This window comes from Pelodiscus sinensis, chromosome 20 (assembly GCF_052426305.1).
Source record: "Pelodiscus sinensis isolate ZL-2025 chromosome 20, ASM5242630v1, whole genome shotgun sequence".
NCBI classification, from domain to species: Eukaryota; Metazoa; Chordata; order Testudines; family Trionychidae; genus Pelodiscus; species Pelodiscus sinensis.
The window spans coordinates 25,116,915-25,134,487 of NC_143071.1; the positions used below are offsets into that span (position 1 = coordinate 25,116,915).

General features: G+C 50.1%; 1 protein-coding gene across 3 annotated transcripts in view; it reads left to right on the forward strand.

Annotated features, from left to right (window-relative positions):
• The first annotated feature begins 6,426 nt into the window (after positions 1-6,426).
• Positions 6,427-17,573, forward strand: part of TBCD (tubulin folding cofactor D) — a 265,482-nt gene continuing 254,335 nt past the window's right edge. For 2 of the 3 annotated variants that reach the window (XM_075903520.2, XM_075903522.2), the window contains exons 1-2: positions 6,427-6,582; positions 7,959-8,177. In XM_075903520.2, coding sequence (XP_075759635.2) covers positions 7,985-8,177 — 193 coding nt within the window. In that variant the 5' untranslated portion in view covers positions 6,427-6,582; positions 7,959-7,984. Of the gene's footprint in view, positions 6,670-7,958; positions 8,178-17,573 lie in introns of all 3 variants that reach the window. The other variant, XM_075903521.2, reaches the window with a different exon arrangement.

Here is a 17,573-nt window from a genome sequence, read left to right on the forward strand (position 1 = left end):
CAAGTTTTAAAAAGAAGTGCTTGTTCTCTGTATTAAAAACAACAACAAAACAGATGTAATATTAGCTGCCCAGAATTTTGAGCAACTATACAACAAACCTAATTACTCTTTTCATGCAAGAAAATAAGTGATAAGTAAAGAAAGCAGTTATAATTACAATTCCACAAACATATCCATTAATAAGAATGTGTATGGGAAGAATCATGCTTGTAATTCTATGTGTTCAGAGCTTGACCAATTAGTAATACAGGCAGTCTCCGGGTTATGTACAAGATAGGGACTGTAGGTGTGTTCTTAAGTTGAATTTGTAGGTAAGTCGGAACTGGCGTCCAGATTCAGCTGCTGCTGAAACTGACCAGCGGCTGACTACAGGAAGCTCGAGGCAGAGTTTCTCTGCCCCGGGCTTCCTGGAATCAGCCGCTGATCAGTTTCAACAGCAGCTGAATCTGGACGCCTGGGACAGAGCAGCTGGGGCGCTGCCGGGTAGGTCCCCGCAGCGCCGAACCTCGGCACTGCGGGGACCAACCCAGCAGCACCCCAGCTGCTCTATCCCAGGTGACCCCAAGTCAGCTGCTGCTGAAACTGATCAGCAGCTGATTCCAGGAAGCCCGGGGCAGAGCAACTCTGCCTCGGGTTTCCTGTAGTCAGCCGCTGGTCAGTTTCAGCAGCAGCTGACTTGGGGATGCCTGGGGCAGAGCAGCTGGGGCGCTGCCGGGTTGGTCCAGTAGCGCCGAGGAGTGGTGCTGCGGGACCAACCGGCAGCTCCCCAGCTGCTCTGCCCCAGGCGTCCGCGAGAAAAGCCTGGTTTGCGGGGGGGGGAGGGCACACTAGCTGCGCCCCCCCCCCCCAGCAGACCAGGGAGATGTGGGCGGCGGGACCGAGACGTTCCGCAGTCCCGCCGCCCGCATCCACCGCAGCTTTGCTCCGTGTCTCCCTGGTCTACTGGGAGGGCCCCCCCCCAGCAGACCAGGGAGACGCAGAGCAGCTTTTCTCGCCCCGTTTGTAAGTACGAATCTGACGTAAGTCGGATCCGCGTAACCCGGGGACTGCCTGTACAGTTAAAATAATCAAATATGCTTTGCCACTTTTCTTTTAGTGTTAGCACTGCTATTATGAATCACAATTGGAAAAAAACACCATCCTTCCAGAGAAGTAAATCACAGCAGCTATTGAAACAATGTAGATTTGTTTTTATATGTTTTTCAATAAATCACATTTGAAAGCTCTCAGACTTTGGAGAGGAACCAAGTGGATTTGCTTTCAGTGCTTAAAAATATAATGGCTGAATCAGAAGTCAGATTAAAAACCATATTGCTTCTGAATTAAATTAAAATGACACCCAAATTATCACAAATAATTCAAGTTATGCTTGATTCTGTGATTGAAGAGGAAAGGTGGAATAATCTTGTTTGTGTAAAGTTGACAGTATAGTTATAAGATGGAGCATTCAGGTTTGAGATAATTAAGTCCTTGAGAACTAATATGCGTTACCTAAAATGTGAACTAAAATACATTATAACTTTATAAGATATAAAGTTAAGATATGTGCACAAATAAAATTCAGAAACTTGTACTGCAATAAAAAGATCTTGATGTCTATATCTTGTGATGACAGTTTTTCTCTGTTTATGAAATTTAAACTAATAATGGTATTGTTATTTGGGAGGAGGTGGAATTTTTGATTAGTGGGACTCATAATACAAAGAGGCATGACAAAAAAGAGCCAGTACAAGATTGGATGGTGGGGTCTAGGAGGGCACGCAACAGAGTGAAGTTGCTAACCCTCCAGGAACAAAGCTCGCAATCCTACCACATGGGATGGGAATATAGTCCTGGAAGAGAGCTGAAGAGTGGCTGGAGGGTGAGCTATTGGGCTGGAATTAACTGAGGTGGAGAGTTTCTGGGGATAGGTGATGGCCAGCAAGAAGGAAACATTCTTGACATAAAAGTAACAAGGTAGCAGCTATTTTTAGTATCTGCACCAACGACACTTCTCTCCCATCCATCGAATGTATGAAAACGGTTTCATTTCCAGAACCGAGTATGACTGGGCTCAGGATTGGCCATGGTCTTGTTTTGTGCTAAAACACACACTGAACATCCACAGTGACAATATGGAACTGCTCATGCAATAGTGCTGATCATGTAATTGATTGGGGTGGGATTCCATTCCCCTTCCAGGTCAGAAGGGAGCCAACCCACCCCACTATGGTAAGGGTGAGGTTCGTTGCTGGGGAATCAGCATCCTCTGTCCAGAGTATGCCTCAGGCTTGCCTCCTGGTTGGGCAAGTGTGACGTAGTGGAAGTGCCTTGCTAGGGCTGTGGCGACCTCTGCTGTCTGGTCCTTATGCAAAGGGGGCTCCAAACCTGTCTGACCAGCCACCCCCCATGGGGAGAAACAAAGGAAGGTGGATGCTGCCCTGGCTGGGGGGCAGGGCTGGAGGAGAGTTAGTTTAGTTCGGGTCTGGGAGCATGGAGGAAGCAGCCTCAGCAACAGGCTGGGGGGTTTAGAAGCCGAGACCCCTCCCCCATATCAAGGGGGGCTGAGGCATCCTAGGCCTGCCCTGTAACCTGGTGACATCTGTGCTGTGCTGTATTCTGGAGAGGCAATAAACTCCCTCTGTTCTACCAGTTGGTGGAGTCTGTGCATGCCATTTCGAGGGCGCAGGAGGCGGGGAACCCCAACGCGCCGTCACACTACCCCACTATGGCAAGGGTGAGGTTCGTTGCTGGGGAATCAGCATCCTCTGTCCAGAGTATGCCTCAGGCTTGCCTCCTGGTTGGACAAGTAACATCAGTTAATAGCCCAGACTCAGGTGCAAGCAGGATAGGAAACAGAGGTCACCTATTTAGACAGAGTAGCCTCAGTTCAACTCAGCCTCTGGTTTAGAGTGGAGCAGCACCGCAATTAGTGAGCTTAATCTGATTGCAGATGAAGCAGCAAATATTTAAGGCCCAGGCTCTAGTTCAGGTTCAGAGAAGGGCAGCAGCATATTTAATTAGCCTCTGGCTATCTGCCTGAGGAGACTACCACCCACAGATTGAATGGCAGGCAGGACACAGGCCCACCCACTCCACTATCTCCCAGTGGCAAAGTGGTCTGCCATTGAGTCAACAGTGATCCAGGCCTGCCACTCTATCACCGCTGCAGGCTGCTGAGTGTACCATTCTTGGGCCACCTCCACACGCCTCCTCCATGTGTATGGAACAGAAGTGTCTTGGTTGCTAGGTACCTATGTCACCAGAAGCAGCTCTTCCAGGGTCAGTTCAGCAGGAGTCCAGGGAATGCAAACTAGTCTGCATCTTCCTTTGGGGTGGGTTCAGTTTGGCCAAGGATCCAGGTGGCCCAGACCAGTCATCAGCTTCTTCCAGGTCTACTACCAGCACAGACACTCAGGCTACATCTACACTGGCAGCTTCTTGTGCAAGAACAGCTGTTCTTGTACAAAAACTTGCCGGGTGTCTACACTGCACTTGCATTCTTGCGCAAGTAAATTTACAGTCTAGTATCGGAAAACAGGGCTTCTTCTGGTAGAGTTATTCCTCTCCCCAGGAGGAATAAACCTTCTTGCGCAAGAGCTCTTGTGCAAGAGGGCAGTGGAGACCGGCAACATGAATTTCTTGTGCAAGAAACCCCTATGGCTAAAATGGTCATCAGAGCTTTCTTGCGCAAGAGAGCGTCCACACTGCCATGGATGCTCTTGTGCAAAAGCACATCTCTTGCGCAAAAGCACATACCAGTGTAGACGCGCTCTTGTAGAAGACTTTTTGCGCAAGAACTCTTCCTTGCGCAAGAACTGTTTTGCGCAAGAAGCTGCCAGTGTAGACATAGCCTCAGTGAATGCATCTCTGCCAGTGGCTGGGTTCCAACTTAGCCCTCAACTCTGCTTTTTATACTTCTGGCCCTGCCCCTCTGATTGGTCTGGTGAGAAGTGGTCTTCCCCTTCTGGGTCAGAGGAGAACAAGCCAATCTGTCTCAGTACAGTCATAAGAACAGCCATACTGGGTCAGATCAAAGGTCCATCTAGCCTAGCATTCTGTCTGCCAACAGTGGCCAATGCCAGCTGCCCCAGAGGGAGGGAACACAACAGGGAATCATCATGTGATCCCTCTTCTGTCATCCATTTCCACACAAACAGAGGCTAGGGACACTATTCCTACCCATCCTGGCTCAGAGCCATTGATGGACCTAATATTCATGAATCTATCTAGTTCTTTTTTGAAACTTGTTAAAGTCCTTGTCTTCACAACATCCTCTGGCAAGGAGTTCCACAAGCTGACTGTGCACTGAGTGAAGAAAAACTTCTGTTTGTTTTAAACCTGCTGCCTATTAATTTCATTTGGCGACCCCTAGTCCTTATATCGTGGGAATAAGTAAATAACTTTTCCTTATTCACTTTTTCCACACCAGTCATGATTTTATAGACCTCTATCATATCCTCCCTTAGCCTCCTCTTTTCTAATCTGAAAGTTCAAGTCTTTTTAATCTCTCTCCATATGGGACCTGTTACAAACCCCAAACCATAGACTTTTAGAATACTAAGTCATCAAGTCCAGTCTCCTGCCCTCATGGCAGGACCAAGCACAGTCTATATCATCCCTGATAGATGTCTATCCAACCTGTTCTTAAATATGTACAGTGATGGAGATTCCACAACCTCCGTAGGCAATTTATTCCAGTGCTTAACCACCCTGACAGTTAGGAAGTTTTTCCTAGTGTCCAACCTAGTTCTCCCTTACTACAGTTTAAGCCCATGGAGTGTTCTGATTGTTTGCTAGCCATTCTGCTCACAATCTATGCAGAGTGACGTCTGGCTGAGACACATTCAGTGCAGCGCTTACTGATAGGAGCAGGGTTTTGCATTTGCTGAGTTGGATAGGGCTGCTCTCCAGGGACCACAGACATCCTAGTGTGAATTTTGGATACTCTGTGTTGCAAACAGGTCACATGCACCCAGAGCTAATCTAAGGGTACGTCTAGACTACATGCCTCTGTCGCCAGAGGCATGTAGATTAGGCTACCCGACAGAGTAAAATGAAGCGGCGATTTAAATAATCGCCGCTTCATTTAAATTTACATGGCTGCCGCGTTGAGCCGACAAACAGCTGATCAGCTGTTTGTCGGCTCAGCGCGATAGTCTGGACGCTCCCCTGCCGACATCAAAGGGAGTTGTCGACAACCCAGGTATGCCTCCTGGGATGAGGCATACCTGGGTTGTCGACAACTCCCTTTGATGTCGGCAGGGGAGCGTCCAGACTATCGCGCTGAGCCGACAAACAGCTGATCAGCTGTTTGTCGGCTCAACGCGGCAGCCATGTAAATTTAAATGAAGCGGCGATTATTTAAATCGCCGCTTCATTTTACTCTGTCGGGTAGCCTAATCTACATGCCTCTGGCGACAGAGGCATGTAGTCTAGACGTACCCTAAGGCTTGATAGGGAAGCTCTATGAGTAGGTTGATTAGGGGCTGGCAGACACTACATTCTTACTGGAGTGTATCAGCATTAGTCAGACTTCATTAGCTCAGTCACTGCATACAGCAGGGCTACGTCTACACTGGCAGCTTCTTGTGCAAGAACTGTTTTGCAGAAGAGTTCTTATGCAAAAAGTCTTCCACAACAGCACGGCTACACTGGTATGTGCTTTTGCACAAGAGTGTCCATGGCAGTGTGGGTGCTCTCTTGCGCAAAAAAAGCTCTGATGACCATTTTAGCCATAAGGGTTTCTTGCACAAGAAATTCATGTTGCCTGTCTATACTGCCCTCTTGCGCAAGAGCTCTTGCGTACGAGGGCTTATTCCTCCTGGGGAGAGGAATAACTCTTCCGGAAGAAGCCCTGTTTTACAACGCTAGACTGTAAATTTATTTGCGCAAGGACACACGTGCAGTGTAGACACGGGCAAGTTTTTGCATAAGAACAGCTGCCCTTGCGCAAAACCCGCCAGTGTAGATGTAGCGGAGGTGTCTTCATTCCCATACCCATTTTGAAGGGCTGTCCCAGAAGGGTTCTCCCTGATCAGCCAGCTGTTCAGCCTGGTGTAAAGGGAGAACACGAGGCAGATGCCCCCCCTCGGGCCAGGACAGCTGAGTGCCAATGGGGGACCAGGCCCTCTCTGGGTCAGGTACGGGCCAGCACTGTGGACACGTGCGCGCCCAGCTTTGAACTGTGCAGGCCCGGAGCGTCCGAAGCCCCAAGCGCCGCTCGCTGATTTCCAAGGGGAGGTGGCTGCCTGGCTCGTCTGGAGCGCGCCCCGCGGCACCTCAGCGCGGGCACCCAGGACTCGGGGACCTGCCCCTGGACGCCGCCCGTGCGAGGCTGTAACGGCACCAGACGTTCAGGCCCCCCGCGGGGCAAGGGGAAGCCCGCGGCTGAGGAGACAAAAATCCCCCCCCCGGGCTGTGCGTGGAGCTCTGCGAGCCCCGCCCCCGCCCCTGCAGGGAGAGGCCGCGTTCGGGAACGGCGTCGTTCCCGCGTTGTTCTGTCCCGCACGGCGCCCCGTAGCCGGCAGGCTGGGCGGGCAGAGTTGAGCCTGGGCCGGGATCCGCGCAGAGGCCCCCGGGAGCGGAGCCGCGGTTGCCAGGGTAATGCGGCCCTGCGTTCGGAGCGCGTGAGGGGTCCATGCAGCTTCCTCTGCCTGGCCCGGGGCCGGGAGTGGGAGCCCGCTGCGGGTGGGTGGCGCCTCTGACGAGCCCCCTCCCGCGGCTGAGGGATGCTGGGCCCCGGCTGCGCGCTGGAGCTGCCGGCCACACCCCGGCTCCACGCAGACCCCAGTCTGCGCAATTGGATTCAGTGGCTCTCGGCACCTGGGGCGCGGGGTCTCACACGGCCCGCGGGCCCCCTACAGCCCCCCCCGGCAGTCCCTGCGAGCGGGGGGGGGTCTTTCCCCATCCGCCAGCCCCCCGCCCTCTCCCCCATAGTACCCCTTTCGCCAGGTCCCCTCCCTCGAGGGATGAGGCTCCTGGAATTACTGCGGGGGCAGATCTGTCACTGGGCACAGCAGGGGTCGGGCCCTCTGTACTCACCGTGCTTGCTGGAGAGCAGGGGAGCGGAGCGGAGCTACTGCCCTGGGCGAGCCCCCCAGTAGGGATGTGAAGGACTAGTCGACAGGATAGTCTGTTAGGCGCTTCTCTCCTCCCTTGCTGCCTCTATCAAATAGGGCAGGGAGAAGAGGGGGGGTACTTAAAAGCAGAAGCGCCGCATGGAGCCTGGGGTCAACTGTTCCTTGCAGCGCAGCGCTGCCACTTTGAATGCCACCGGCAGCGCTGTGTGGAGCCCGGGATCAGCTGAAGGCTCCCCCACTGACCCCGTTCTCTATGTGGGCTGCTAGCTTCAACGGTGGAGGTGCCTTATCGACTAACCCAGTGTTTCTCAAACTGTGCTCTGCAGAGCCCTGGGGCTCTGTGAGGTTGACAAACTGGAAACATCGATAGGTACAACACATACAAGACAGCTAGGGCTCTGCATTAATTTTTATGCATGTAAAGGGCTCCAGAGCTCAGAAAGTTTGAGAACTGCTGGACTAATTGAATAGTCAGTGAAAATATGCATCAACTATTCGAGTAGTCAATTACCCGATAATTAATATCTTTATCCCCAAGGCTGCATTGCTCTAGGAAAGAGATTTGGAAGGGAAGGGATGGAATTGGGATGGGGATAGGGTTTATGGGACATGCCTTCTTTGGGCCACACAGACTCCCAAGCCAGAATGTGAAAAAGCTGTAGCTGTAGATGGCCCATGGGTGATGAGTTTGTGACCTCTGTTAAATTCCAATGTATGGAGACTTCTCTTTCAATCCTGCTCCCTATATTGGATTTTTGGGGTCATGGTGGCCCCTCTATTAGTCCTCCTCCGTATCCTGGTGTGGGGTGTTGATTTGGTTGTGGTGATTATTCTTTCATCTTACTCTACCTGATGTGTGATGTGGGGTTGAAGTATTGTTTGTTCTTATGTTACCAGGGAAGAATTGATTGCTGGTTTTGGAAATGGCATTGAGTGAGATGGAAGGCGATGGCTCAGAAGAGGAGCAAAGCGGATGCCAGGAGCCAGATGTCATTGCCAGTGGAAATATATTGGAGAGTTTCACAGAGAGTCAAGAAATCAGAGGGTTAATTAACAACCTGAGAGGGGTGTATGGGGATCAGGGAACACGAGAGGTGACAACTGAAAAATTCATAGGTAAGGTCTGAGGATGTACAACCTTTAGGGGGTATATTTTTTATTATAGTTGAAATACTGCTAAAGAACAGAGGGTAAACTAATGTTTTAGACCAATTTTTGCTCTGAGGAAGATTAGTTTTATTATAGAATCATAGATACTAGAACCGGAAGGAACCTTGAGAGGTCATCAAATCCAGTCCCCTGCCCTATGGCATTCCAAGCTTATTATTCATATCAAGCTTATTAGTCATGATAGTGGAAGATCTTGGCTGTCTGAGCTGTCATAAAATATCAAGGAAACCATTCCAGAATGAACAAGCAGTAGGTTTAGATACATTTTTAATAATTGACTTTAAGGGTGAATTATCTATCCTTAGGCTCGGTCCTAGTCCTAGTGAAGTCAATGCAAGCAGGAAGCAGATCTATTTTAGTTCCTGTCCTTGTAATGCTGCTGTTTGATTATTGGTGTAATGAAATGAAGTATTGCCATCTAGCTGTTAAAGTACAGGTCTTGGAGTTGGAAGATATGAGTTGTTACATCAGTTCATTCATTTGCCTCCTATGTGACTATTAACAAAGTAACTTAAGCTTAACAGGTGATCTTTACTGGGTATGCTCTGGTATATTAGGGATGTAACCGGGTAATGGTTAACTGGTACTTGGGAGCAGCCCCAGCCTGTGGCCCAGCCATGAGCTGAGCTAGCAGCCCCTGCAACGGGGGTGGCGCAGCCACCATGGTGGCAGCCCCCCCACCCACACCACTTTAATTGGTTCAATGGTTAAATGCAGTGTTAGTGTTATGTTTAACCAGCTAAAAGGGATTTTACATTCCTGTTAGCCATATGGGCAGGGATGGTGTCCCTAATCACTGTTTCCCAGAAGCTGGGAATGAGAGAATGGATCACTTGATGATTTCCTGTTCTGTTCATTCCATTTGGGGCATCTGTCATTGACCACTGTTGGAAGACAGGATACTGGGCTAGATGGATCTTTGTTTTGACATAATGTGGTTGTATTTATGTTATTTCTGATATATAGTTATTTTGTCATCCATGTCCTGTATATTTTTTTTCACCTATAAGCACAGCCATCCTAGACTGTAATTTTTAGGGGATGAGACAGTAAGCTACAAAATTAATGTAATTATGTTTTAGCACATTTTCACTAGTTCTTTTGAACTTTGGTGTACAGGCAGTCCCCGGGTTACGTACAAGATAGGGACTGTAGGTTTGTTCTTAAGTTGAATTTGTATGTAAGTCGGAACTTGCGTCCAGATTCAGCCGCTGTTGAAACTGACCAGCGGCTGACTACAGGCAGCCCGAGGCAGAGTTTCTCTGCCCCGGGCTTCCTGAAATCAGCCGCTGATCAGTTTCAACAGCAGCTGAATCTGGACGCCTGGGACACAGCAGCTGGGGCGCTGCCGGGTAGGTCCCCACAGCGCCGCACCTCGGCACTGCAGGGACCAACCCGGCAGCACCCCAGCTGCTCTACCACAGGCGTCTATGAGAAAAGCCTGGTCTGCTGGGGGGGAGGCCCCCCCCCCCCCCGCAGACCAGGGAGACACAGGCGGCGGGACCGAGACGTGCCGCGGTCCCGCCGCCCGGGTCCTCTGTGGCTTTGCTCCGCGTCTCCCTGGTCTGCTGGGGGGGGGGGGGGGGGGGGGGGGGGGGGGGGGGGGGGAGGCCAGCAGACCAGGGAGACGCGGAGCAGCTTTTCTCGCCCCGGAGGACGCGGGTGGCGGGACCGCGGTGTGTCTGGGCGGTCCCGCCGCCCGCGTCCTCCGGGGCGAGAAAAGTCCCGTTCGTAAGTACGCGCGTAACCCGGGGACTGCCTGTACTTGCAGGGTACGAAGGCTTGAATAAGGGCTACTGCATGCTTTGTGTGGTGCACAGAGGGAAACCTCACTCGGCTGCTCCTTAGAAGGTCTATGGAGTCCTGTGCACTTCACAAAAGTGAAAATGCAGTAAAACTGTACTTATCTGTTTATTTCAAGAATTTACAAATAGTCTATCATACATGTGAAGTTCAAAGACTAATAACTGTATCAAATTATTATTTAAAAGGGACAATGAACTTTAGAAAGGGAAACTTCAATAAATGCAGACTCGTAAAAAAAAGCCCATAAATTAAAAGTAAAAGAAGTAAAATCTTTGAGATGGCATGGATGTTACTTAAAAAAATCATAGAGCAGTAGAACTAGACGGGACCTTGAAAGTCTCACGGCAGGACACAGCTCTCACGGCAGGACACAGTACCGTCTAGGCCATCCCTCATAGAGCAGGTTAGCTAGAAGTCTTAAATATCTCCAGAGATGGAGATTCCACAACCTCCTTAGGCAGTTTATTCCAGTGTTTAACCACTCTGACAAAGTTTTTCCTAATGTCCAGCCTAAGCCTTCCGTGCTGGTGAAGTACTGGAATGGGTTACCTGAGGGGTAGTGAAATCTCTGTCCCTAGAGGTTTTTAAGTCTCGGCTTGAAAGCCCTGGCTGGGTGATTTAGTTGGGATTGGTTCTGCTTTGGGCGGGGGGAGGGAGGGCTGGTCTTGATGACCTCCTGAGGTCTTTTCCTATGATTCTATATTGAAAAGAATTGGTCCCAAAAGAGATCCCTGCGGAACCCCACTTGTTATGCCCTTCCAGCAGGATTGTGAACCATTAATAAGTACTCTCTGAGAACGGTTATCTAGCCAATTATGCATCCACCTTATAGTACCTCCATCTAAGTTGAATTTGCCTAGTTTATTGGTAAGAAGGTCATGCCAAACTGTATCAAATGCCTTACTAAAATGAAACAAAACCAAGAAGAGCTTAATAACCTATGCATATTGCTGAGCAAAATGGAAGCCAGGAAAGCAAGGAGTAAAACAGTATGCTAAATTTCCAGGTCTAAAAGTCTATTCAAGCCAATAAATCTGTTTAAAATTTAGTAATCTGATCCAGGTGAAGCCCACAAATAAGAACATGAATTGCAGCATATGAAGGAAATTAAAGGGGCAAAGTGGATTTTGAAGAACCAGTAGCTAAAGCTGTAAAAATTAACAGAAGATTCCCATAGTATAGGGGTGGCCAACTCGCGGCTTGCGACCCTGCATGTGGCTCTTCAGAGAAAAATTGCAGCTCCCGTGCTCTCAGCTCTTAAAGGGGCAGTGTGTTTCTGTCTGAAAGAGACAGAGCTGGAGTCGCGGTGTTCCGTGCAGACTTCAAAATGTGGACACCTTCAAAATGGCTGCCTTAAAAGAGACAAATGGCTCTGCTCTTAAAAACGCAATTTTTTTTCCCTCAACAACTTGAGCTATATCCACCACTGTTTTAGCTCTTCATCTGTAATGGGTTGGCCACCCCTACCATAGTTGATCCGAAGCAGGAAGCCTGCAAGAGAATTGGTGTGTCCACTGGATAACATTCAGCACCGACAAATGAAAGGTGGTAATTTGGGAGGAACAACTAGAACATCTCTTGGATGCTTGCTGGGATCTAAATTAACTATAGCTGCTCAGAAAAAAGTCAGTCATCATTGTGTATAGCAGTGTTTCTTAAACTTTTTAAGACCGAGGAACCCCAAACAATATTTTTTTTATGAGGAACAACAAGGATTTTTTTGTTGGGGAGGGGAGAGAGGGTTATTGAGCCTGCTCCTTTAAGGGTGGCCATTTTCAACTCTGTTGTTCTCGGTGGCACACCTCCAGTTGCCTTGCGGTATCTATTCAATGTGCCATGACAGTCAGAAAATGTGCAAAAAGGGAATATTCTACAGTTGTATTAGATAGGATAAACATTACAAGGGATCTAAATTAGGGATGTAAAATCCCGTGAGTCCCCCTCCCCGCCAACACCTGGGCTGTAACACCTCCCTCCCCCCATGCTGCAAGCAGGGAGCTGCTTCAGGCCTACTGGTTATCTGGTTAAACCTTCACATCCCTAGTATAAACCTTTGTGTTTCAGGGCATAAACTGATCAATAACTGCCTAATGATAGGAAGAAACTTAATCTGTGGGCAGAATATTCTGGAATTACAGGAGTTTTTGACACTGTCCTATAAATCACCCTTTCCAAGTTATTGTACCCCTTTCATGACACTACATTTTTTTTGTGAATCCCCAAGTTTCACCTCACTTAAAAACTATTTGGTTACAAATTCAAATATAAAAATACAGAAGTGCCATAGCACTCTCTTACTGAAAAATTGCTTGCTTTTTCACTTTTACCATATAATTATAAAATAAATCAATTGAAATATAAATGTTGTACTTACATTTCAAAGGAAATCCAAGTATATTGAGCAGTATAAGTCACTGAAATTTTAGTTTGTACTGACTTGATAAAACTAGGCAAATAGCGAGATGAGTTGATGTACTCCCTGGAAGAACTCTGTGTACCCCTAGAAATATGCATACCCTTAATTGAGAACCACTGCTCTAAAGCGTCTGGTATCGGGCATTGTCAGGCACAAGGTACTGGACTACATGGGCTCCTAGTTTAATCTGGTATAAGAATTTCTATGACAATCTATCCAGGAATACTAATGAGGGATGTGAACAGGTAACTGTTTAACCAGTTACCCGATAGCATCATTTTTACTGGGTGATGCTTACCAGGTACCAGTTAACCGGTACCCAAGAGTAGTTACCAGCTTCTTACCAGATACCAGTTAACTGGTACTCAAGTGTGGGGAGTGGGGCTGGGAGCAGAAACTGGTTGCCTCACATAGGCAGCTTCAGCCCTCCAGTTGAAGGCTGCTCCAGACCCATAAGGATTGGGAGCTGCCCCCCCCCAGTGGGGGGGCCGGTAGCAGAAGCTGAGCTGTTGCTCTTCCCCCCCTGAGAAGGGGTACTAGTAGCAGCAGCCAGGAGCCTTATGCGCAGGGGGGCTGGGAGCAGAAGCAGAGGATTGGGGTGGGATCCTGCTTAATTGGTTAACTTGGTAAACCTAAGGTTTAGTCAGTCAACTGTTTAACTGGGATTTTACATCCCTAGTACCAATTTAATTAGGTTTTTTTTTCACTGTTTAGGATTCAGTAATTGATCCAGCTCTTTCATTCTAACATTATATCTTAGGGTTTATTTCAAGTTGCTGGATAGTGTCATGGAATTATGATTGTCAAGACACTGAAATTGTGTACACACTACCGCTGTCTATGGCAGGGGTGGGGAACCTCATGCCTGGACAATAGATGCGGTCCTCAGTTTGCCTAGATCCGGCCTCCGAGGCTCAGGGACCCCACTGGCATTGGGGAGCCCACACTGGTGCTCCATCCTCCTACCACCAACACATGAGTGGAGCACACACAATCAATTAACCTGAACTCCCCTAGTCTCTGGTGTGAGGGGAATGTGAGGAGTATCTATTTCCTTCTCAGTCAGGGACTTCTCACTTTGCTTCTCTCTTGTGTGCAGCCCCCGACTGATTTATTTTCTGTGGGTCAAGGGTCCCTGACCTAAAAAAGATTCCTCCCCCTCCTGGTCTACAGTATAACTTAAGTTGGTTAAGGGTGTGAGCCAGTGTGGCCCCCACAAGTGATGTAAGTTAGACTGCCCTAAATGCTGGTGTGGACAGCACTATGTCTGTGGGAGAGCTTCTCTTGCTTTCATACTTACTGCCACTTGTTGGGGCTGGAATAATTAAGTCAATAGGAGAGCTCTCACCCCATCGTCTTAGTGTATCTGTACTAGCAGCACTACTTGTGAGCTATGCAGTGTAGCCATAGTCTCAGTTGCAGTAACCACGTGAAGGACTGCTCAGTTGCCTTCCTAACTCCCTTCCACCCCACTGGAATCAGTGCAGTTCATCTATTTGCAATTGCTTAGGCTTAATCCCATAGTCCTCTTACAGGTAAAACTACCATTGATTTTAGTAGAATATTGGCTTTTGAAAGAACTGTGGACTTAGAAATGGGCGGCAGTGCTGCTGGCCGCCAATCAGGGCCACTGGACCCAGCAGAGCCCAGTTCACTCACAGAAGATGCTGCTGGTAGGAGGGGAAGGAGCGAGAGGGGTTCTGGCAGGTACAGTTCCCTGCAGGCTGTGGGAGGGAGATGGCAGTGTGCAGGAAAGTCCATGCAAGCCTGAGACCCAGCATCAGGCTGTTTCTCCCTCTGCATCCCTGGGCTCTGAGGAATGGGGGGGAGGGGGACAGGGGGGAAGAAAGGCACAGTTGAGTTCTGGGAGGAGGGGGTGAGTGTTTGGGCTGGGGAGCCTGCAGCTGGGCATTGATGGGGTAGGCCCTGTGGGTGGGCTTTGGTGGTGGGAAGTGCAGAGATATTTGAGAAAAGGCTGGATGCGGGGGGAAAAGGCGCGTGGGTATCTGGGCTTGGGGACAGTAGGACTGGATTCAGAAGGAAGAGGGGGCTGGTATGTGGACTCAGGAACCGCATGGCTGGACTCTAGGAGAGGGGTTATGGGTGTCTAGCCTCCTGTTTGGGCCCTGGAGGCAGAGAACAGGAACTGGATTGTCATAGGATAGGGTTTTCTTTAACTATTGTTGTGGGAATTTTAGTGTGTGTCTGTATTGTTACAGGCATACTTACTGACAGGTATTTTGAAATCAGTTACCAAAATAATTGAAAGTTGCATTATTATGTAGTGTTGTTTTATCAAGTAAAATTTGCAGAATTTTAAAATATTGTACTTAATTTTTTGGTGTAGAATTTTTAACTTTTTGGCACAGTCCCCCCAGGAATAGGAGTTGTAGGGGTGAACATAATAATATTATGCAGGGGTTCTTAAACTTCATTGCACTGTTACCCTATTCCTACAACAAAAAATACTACATGAGCCCAAGAAAGGGGACTTAAGCCTAAGCCCTTCTGTACTGGGTTGGGGGAGCCAAAGCCCAAGCACCATCACCCTAGGCATGGAGCGGGGGCAAAGGCAAAGCCCTTTGGAGGGCCTGTGAATATGGGCGATGGGTAAATATCTCTTCCCCCAGAATGCCTATTACCACCCAAGGTTGAAGCCTTTGGGATTTGGCCTTGGACCCTAGCAAATCTAATGCCAACCTTTGTGACCCCATTAAAATGCGGTTGTGATCCACTTTGGGGTCGCAACCCTGGGTTTGAGAACTACTGTATTAGTGGATTGGTCAAAATTGATTCCATGGCGCCATCTAGTGGTGTTTTTAGTAAATTGTTATTAAACTTGCATTGCATCAAGAGCCTAACAATTGATTGGCATGGTGAAGAGAGAGAAACACGGGGAGAGGAGCAAATGAATAAAGAGCAGAATAATTTGTGTAGGAAAGTAAATGCAGGAAAAAAAAAGAAGGGTTAGATGTTATTTTGGAGTGTATGTTTATCCTAAGAGAGATAAGAGTTCAGAAAAGGGCAACAAAATGATTATGAGTTTGGAATGGGTCCCATATGAAGAGAGATTAAAAAGACTTGGACTTTTCAGCTTAAAAAAGAGGACACTAAGGGGGGATATGATGGAAGTCTATTAAAATCATGACTGGTGTGGGAAAAGTGAATAAGGAAATGTTGTTTATTTATTCCCACAATAAAAGTACTAGGGTCACCAAATGAAATTAATAGGCAGCAGGTTTAAAACAAACAGAAGGACATTTTTCTTCACTCAGTGTACAGTCAATCTCTGGAACTCCTTGCCAGAGGATGTGGTGAAGGCTAGGACTTTAACAAGGTTAAAAAAAGAGCTAGATAGATTCATGAAGGTTAGGTCCATCACTGGCTATTAGCATCACTAGCCTCTGTTTGCCTGGATATGGGTGATAAGTGAGGGATCATGTGATGATTCTCTGTTGTGTTCCCTCCCTCTGGGGCATCTGGTATTGGCCACTCTTGGCAGATAGGATATTGGGCTGGATGGACCATTGGTCTAACCAAGTACAGGCAGTCCCCGGGTTACGTACAAGATAGGGACTGTAGGTTTGTTCTTAAGTTGAATCTGTATGTAAGTCGGAACTGGCGTCCAGATTCAGCCGCTGCTGAAACTGATCAGTTTCAACAGCGGCTGAATCTGGACGCCAGTTCTGACTTACATACAGATTCAACTTAAGAACCCCAGGCATCCCCAAGTCAGCTGCTGCTGAAACTGATCAGCGGCTGATTCCAGGAAGCCCGGGGCAGGGGCTTCCTGTAGTCAGCCACTGGTCAGTTTCAGCAGTGGCTGACTTGGGGACGCCTGGGGCAGAGCAGCTGGGGTGCTGCTGGGTTGGTCCAGTAGCGCCGCCGCTCCTCGCCGCTACTGGACCAACCCAGCAGCACCCAAGTTGCTCTGCCCCAGGCGTCCTGATTCAGCCGCTGCTGAAACTGACCAGCAGTGGCTGAATCAGGACGCCTGGGGCAGAGCAGCTGGGGTGCTGCCAGGTTGGTCCAGTAGCGCCCAGAGCGGCGCTACGGGACCAACTGGCAGCGCCCCAGCTGCTGTACCACAGGTGTCCGGAGCAAAGCCGCGGAGCACGGGGGCAGCGGGGACAGCCTAGACGCGCCGTGGCTATCCTGCTGCCCTCGGGCTCCGTGGCTTTGCTCTGCTTTGCTCCCCGTCCCCCTGGTCTACAGACCAGGGGAACGGGGAGCAAAGCGGCGGAACACGCGGGCAGCGGACAGCCCAGACGTGTCTGGGCTGTCCGCTGCCCGCGTGCTCCGCGGCTTTGCTCTGCTTTGCCCCCCCGACCCCCTGGTCTGCAGACCAGGGGGACGGGGGGGGAGAGGGGGCAAAGCAGAGCCAAGCCGCGGAGCGCGCGGTCAGCTGACAGCCCAGATGCGTCTGGACTGTCAGCTGGCCGCTGCTCCACGGCTTGGCTCTGCTTTGCCCCCCCCCCGGTCCCCTGGGGGGGGGGGCAAAGCAGAGCAAAGCAGAGCCAAGCCGCTGCTCCGCGGCTTGGCTCTGCTTTGCCCCCCCCCCCTGGGGGGGGGGGGGGGGGGGGGGGGGGCAAAGTAGAGCAAAGCAGAGCCAAGCCCCGGAGCGCACGGTCAGCTGACAGCCCAGACGCGTCTGGACTGTCAGCTGGCCACTGCTTGGCTCTGCTTTGCCCCCCCCCCCCCCCCCCCCCGGTCTGCAGACCAGGGGGACGGGGGGACGGGGGCAAAGCAGAGCAAAGCAGAGCCAAGCCGCTGCTCCGCGGCATGGCTCTGCTTTGCCCCCCCCCCCCCCCCGTCTCCCTGGTCTGCAGACCAGGGGGACGGGGGGGGGACGGGGGGAGCAAAGCAGAGCCAAGCCGCGGAGCGCGCGGTCAGCTGACAGCCCAGACGTGTCTGTGCTGTCAGCTGGCCGCTGCTCCGCGGCTTGGCTCTGCTTTGCCCCCCCCCCCGTCCCCCTGGTCTGCAGACCAGGGGAACAGGGGGGGGATGGGGGGGGCAAAGCAGAGCAAAGCAGAGCCAAGCCGCGGAGCACGTGGGCAGCGGACAGCCCTGTCCGCTGCCCGCGTGTTCCGCCGCTTTGCTTCCTCTCCCTGGTCTGCTGG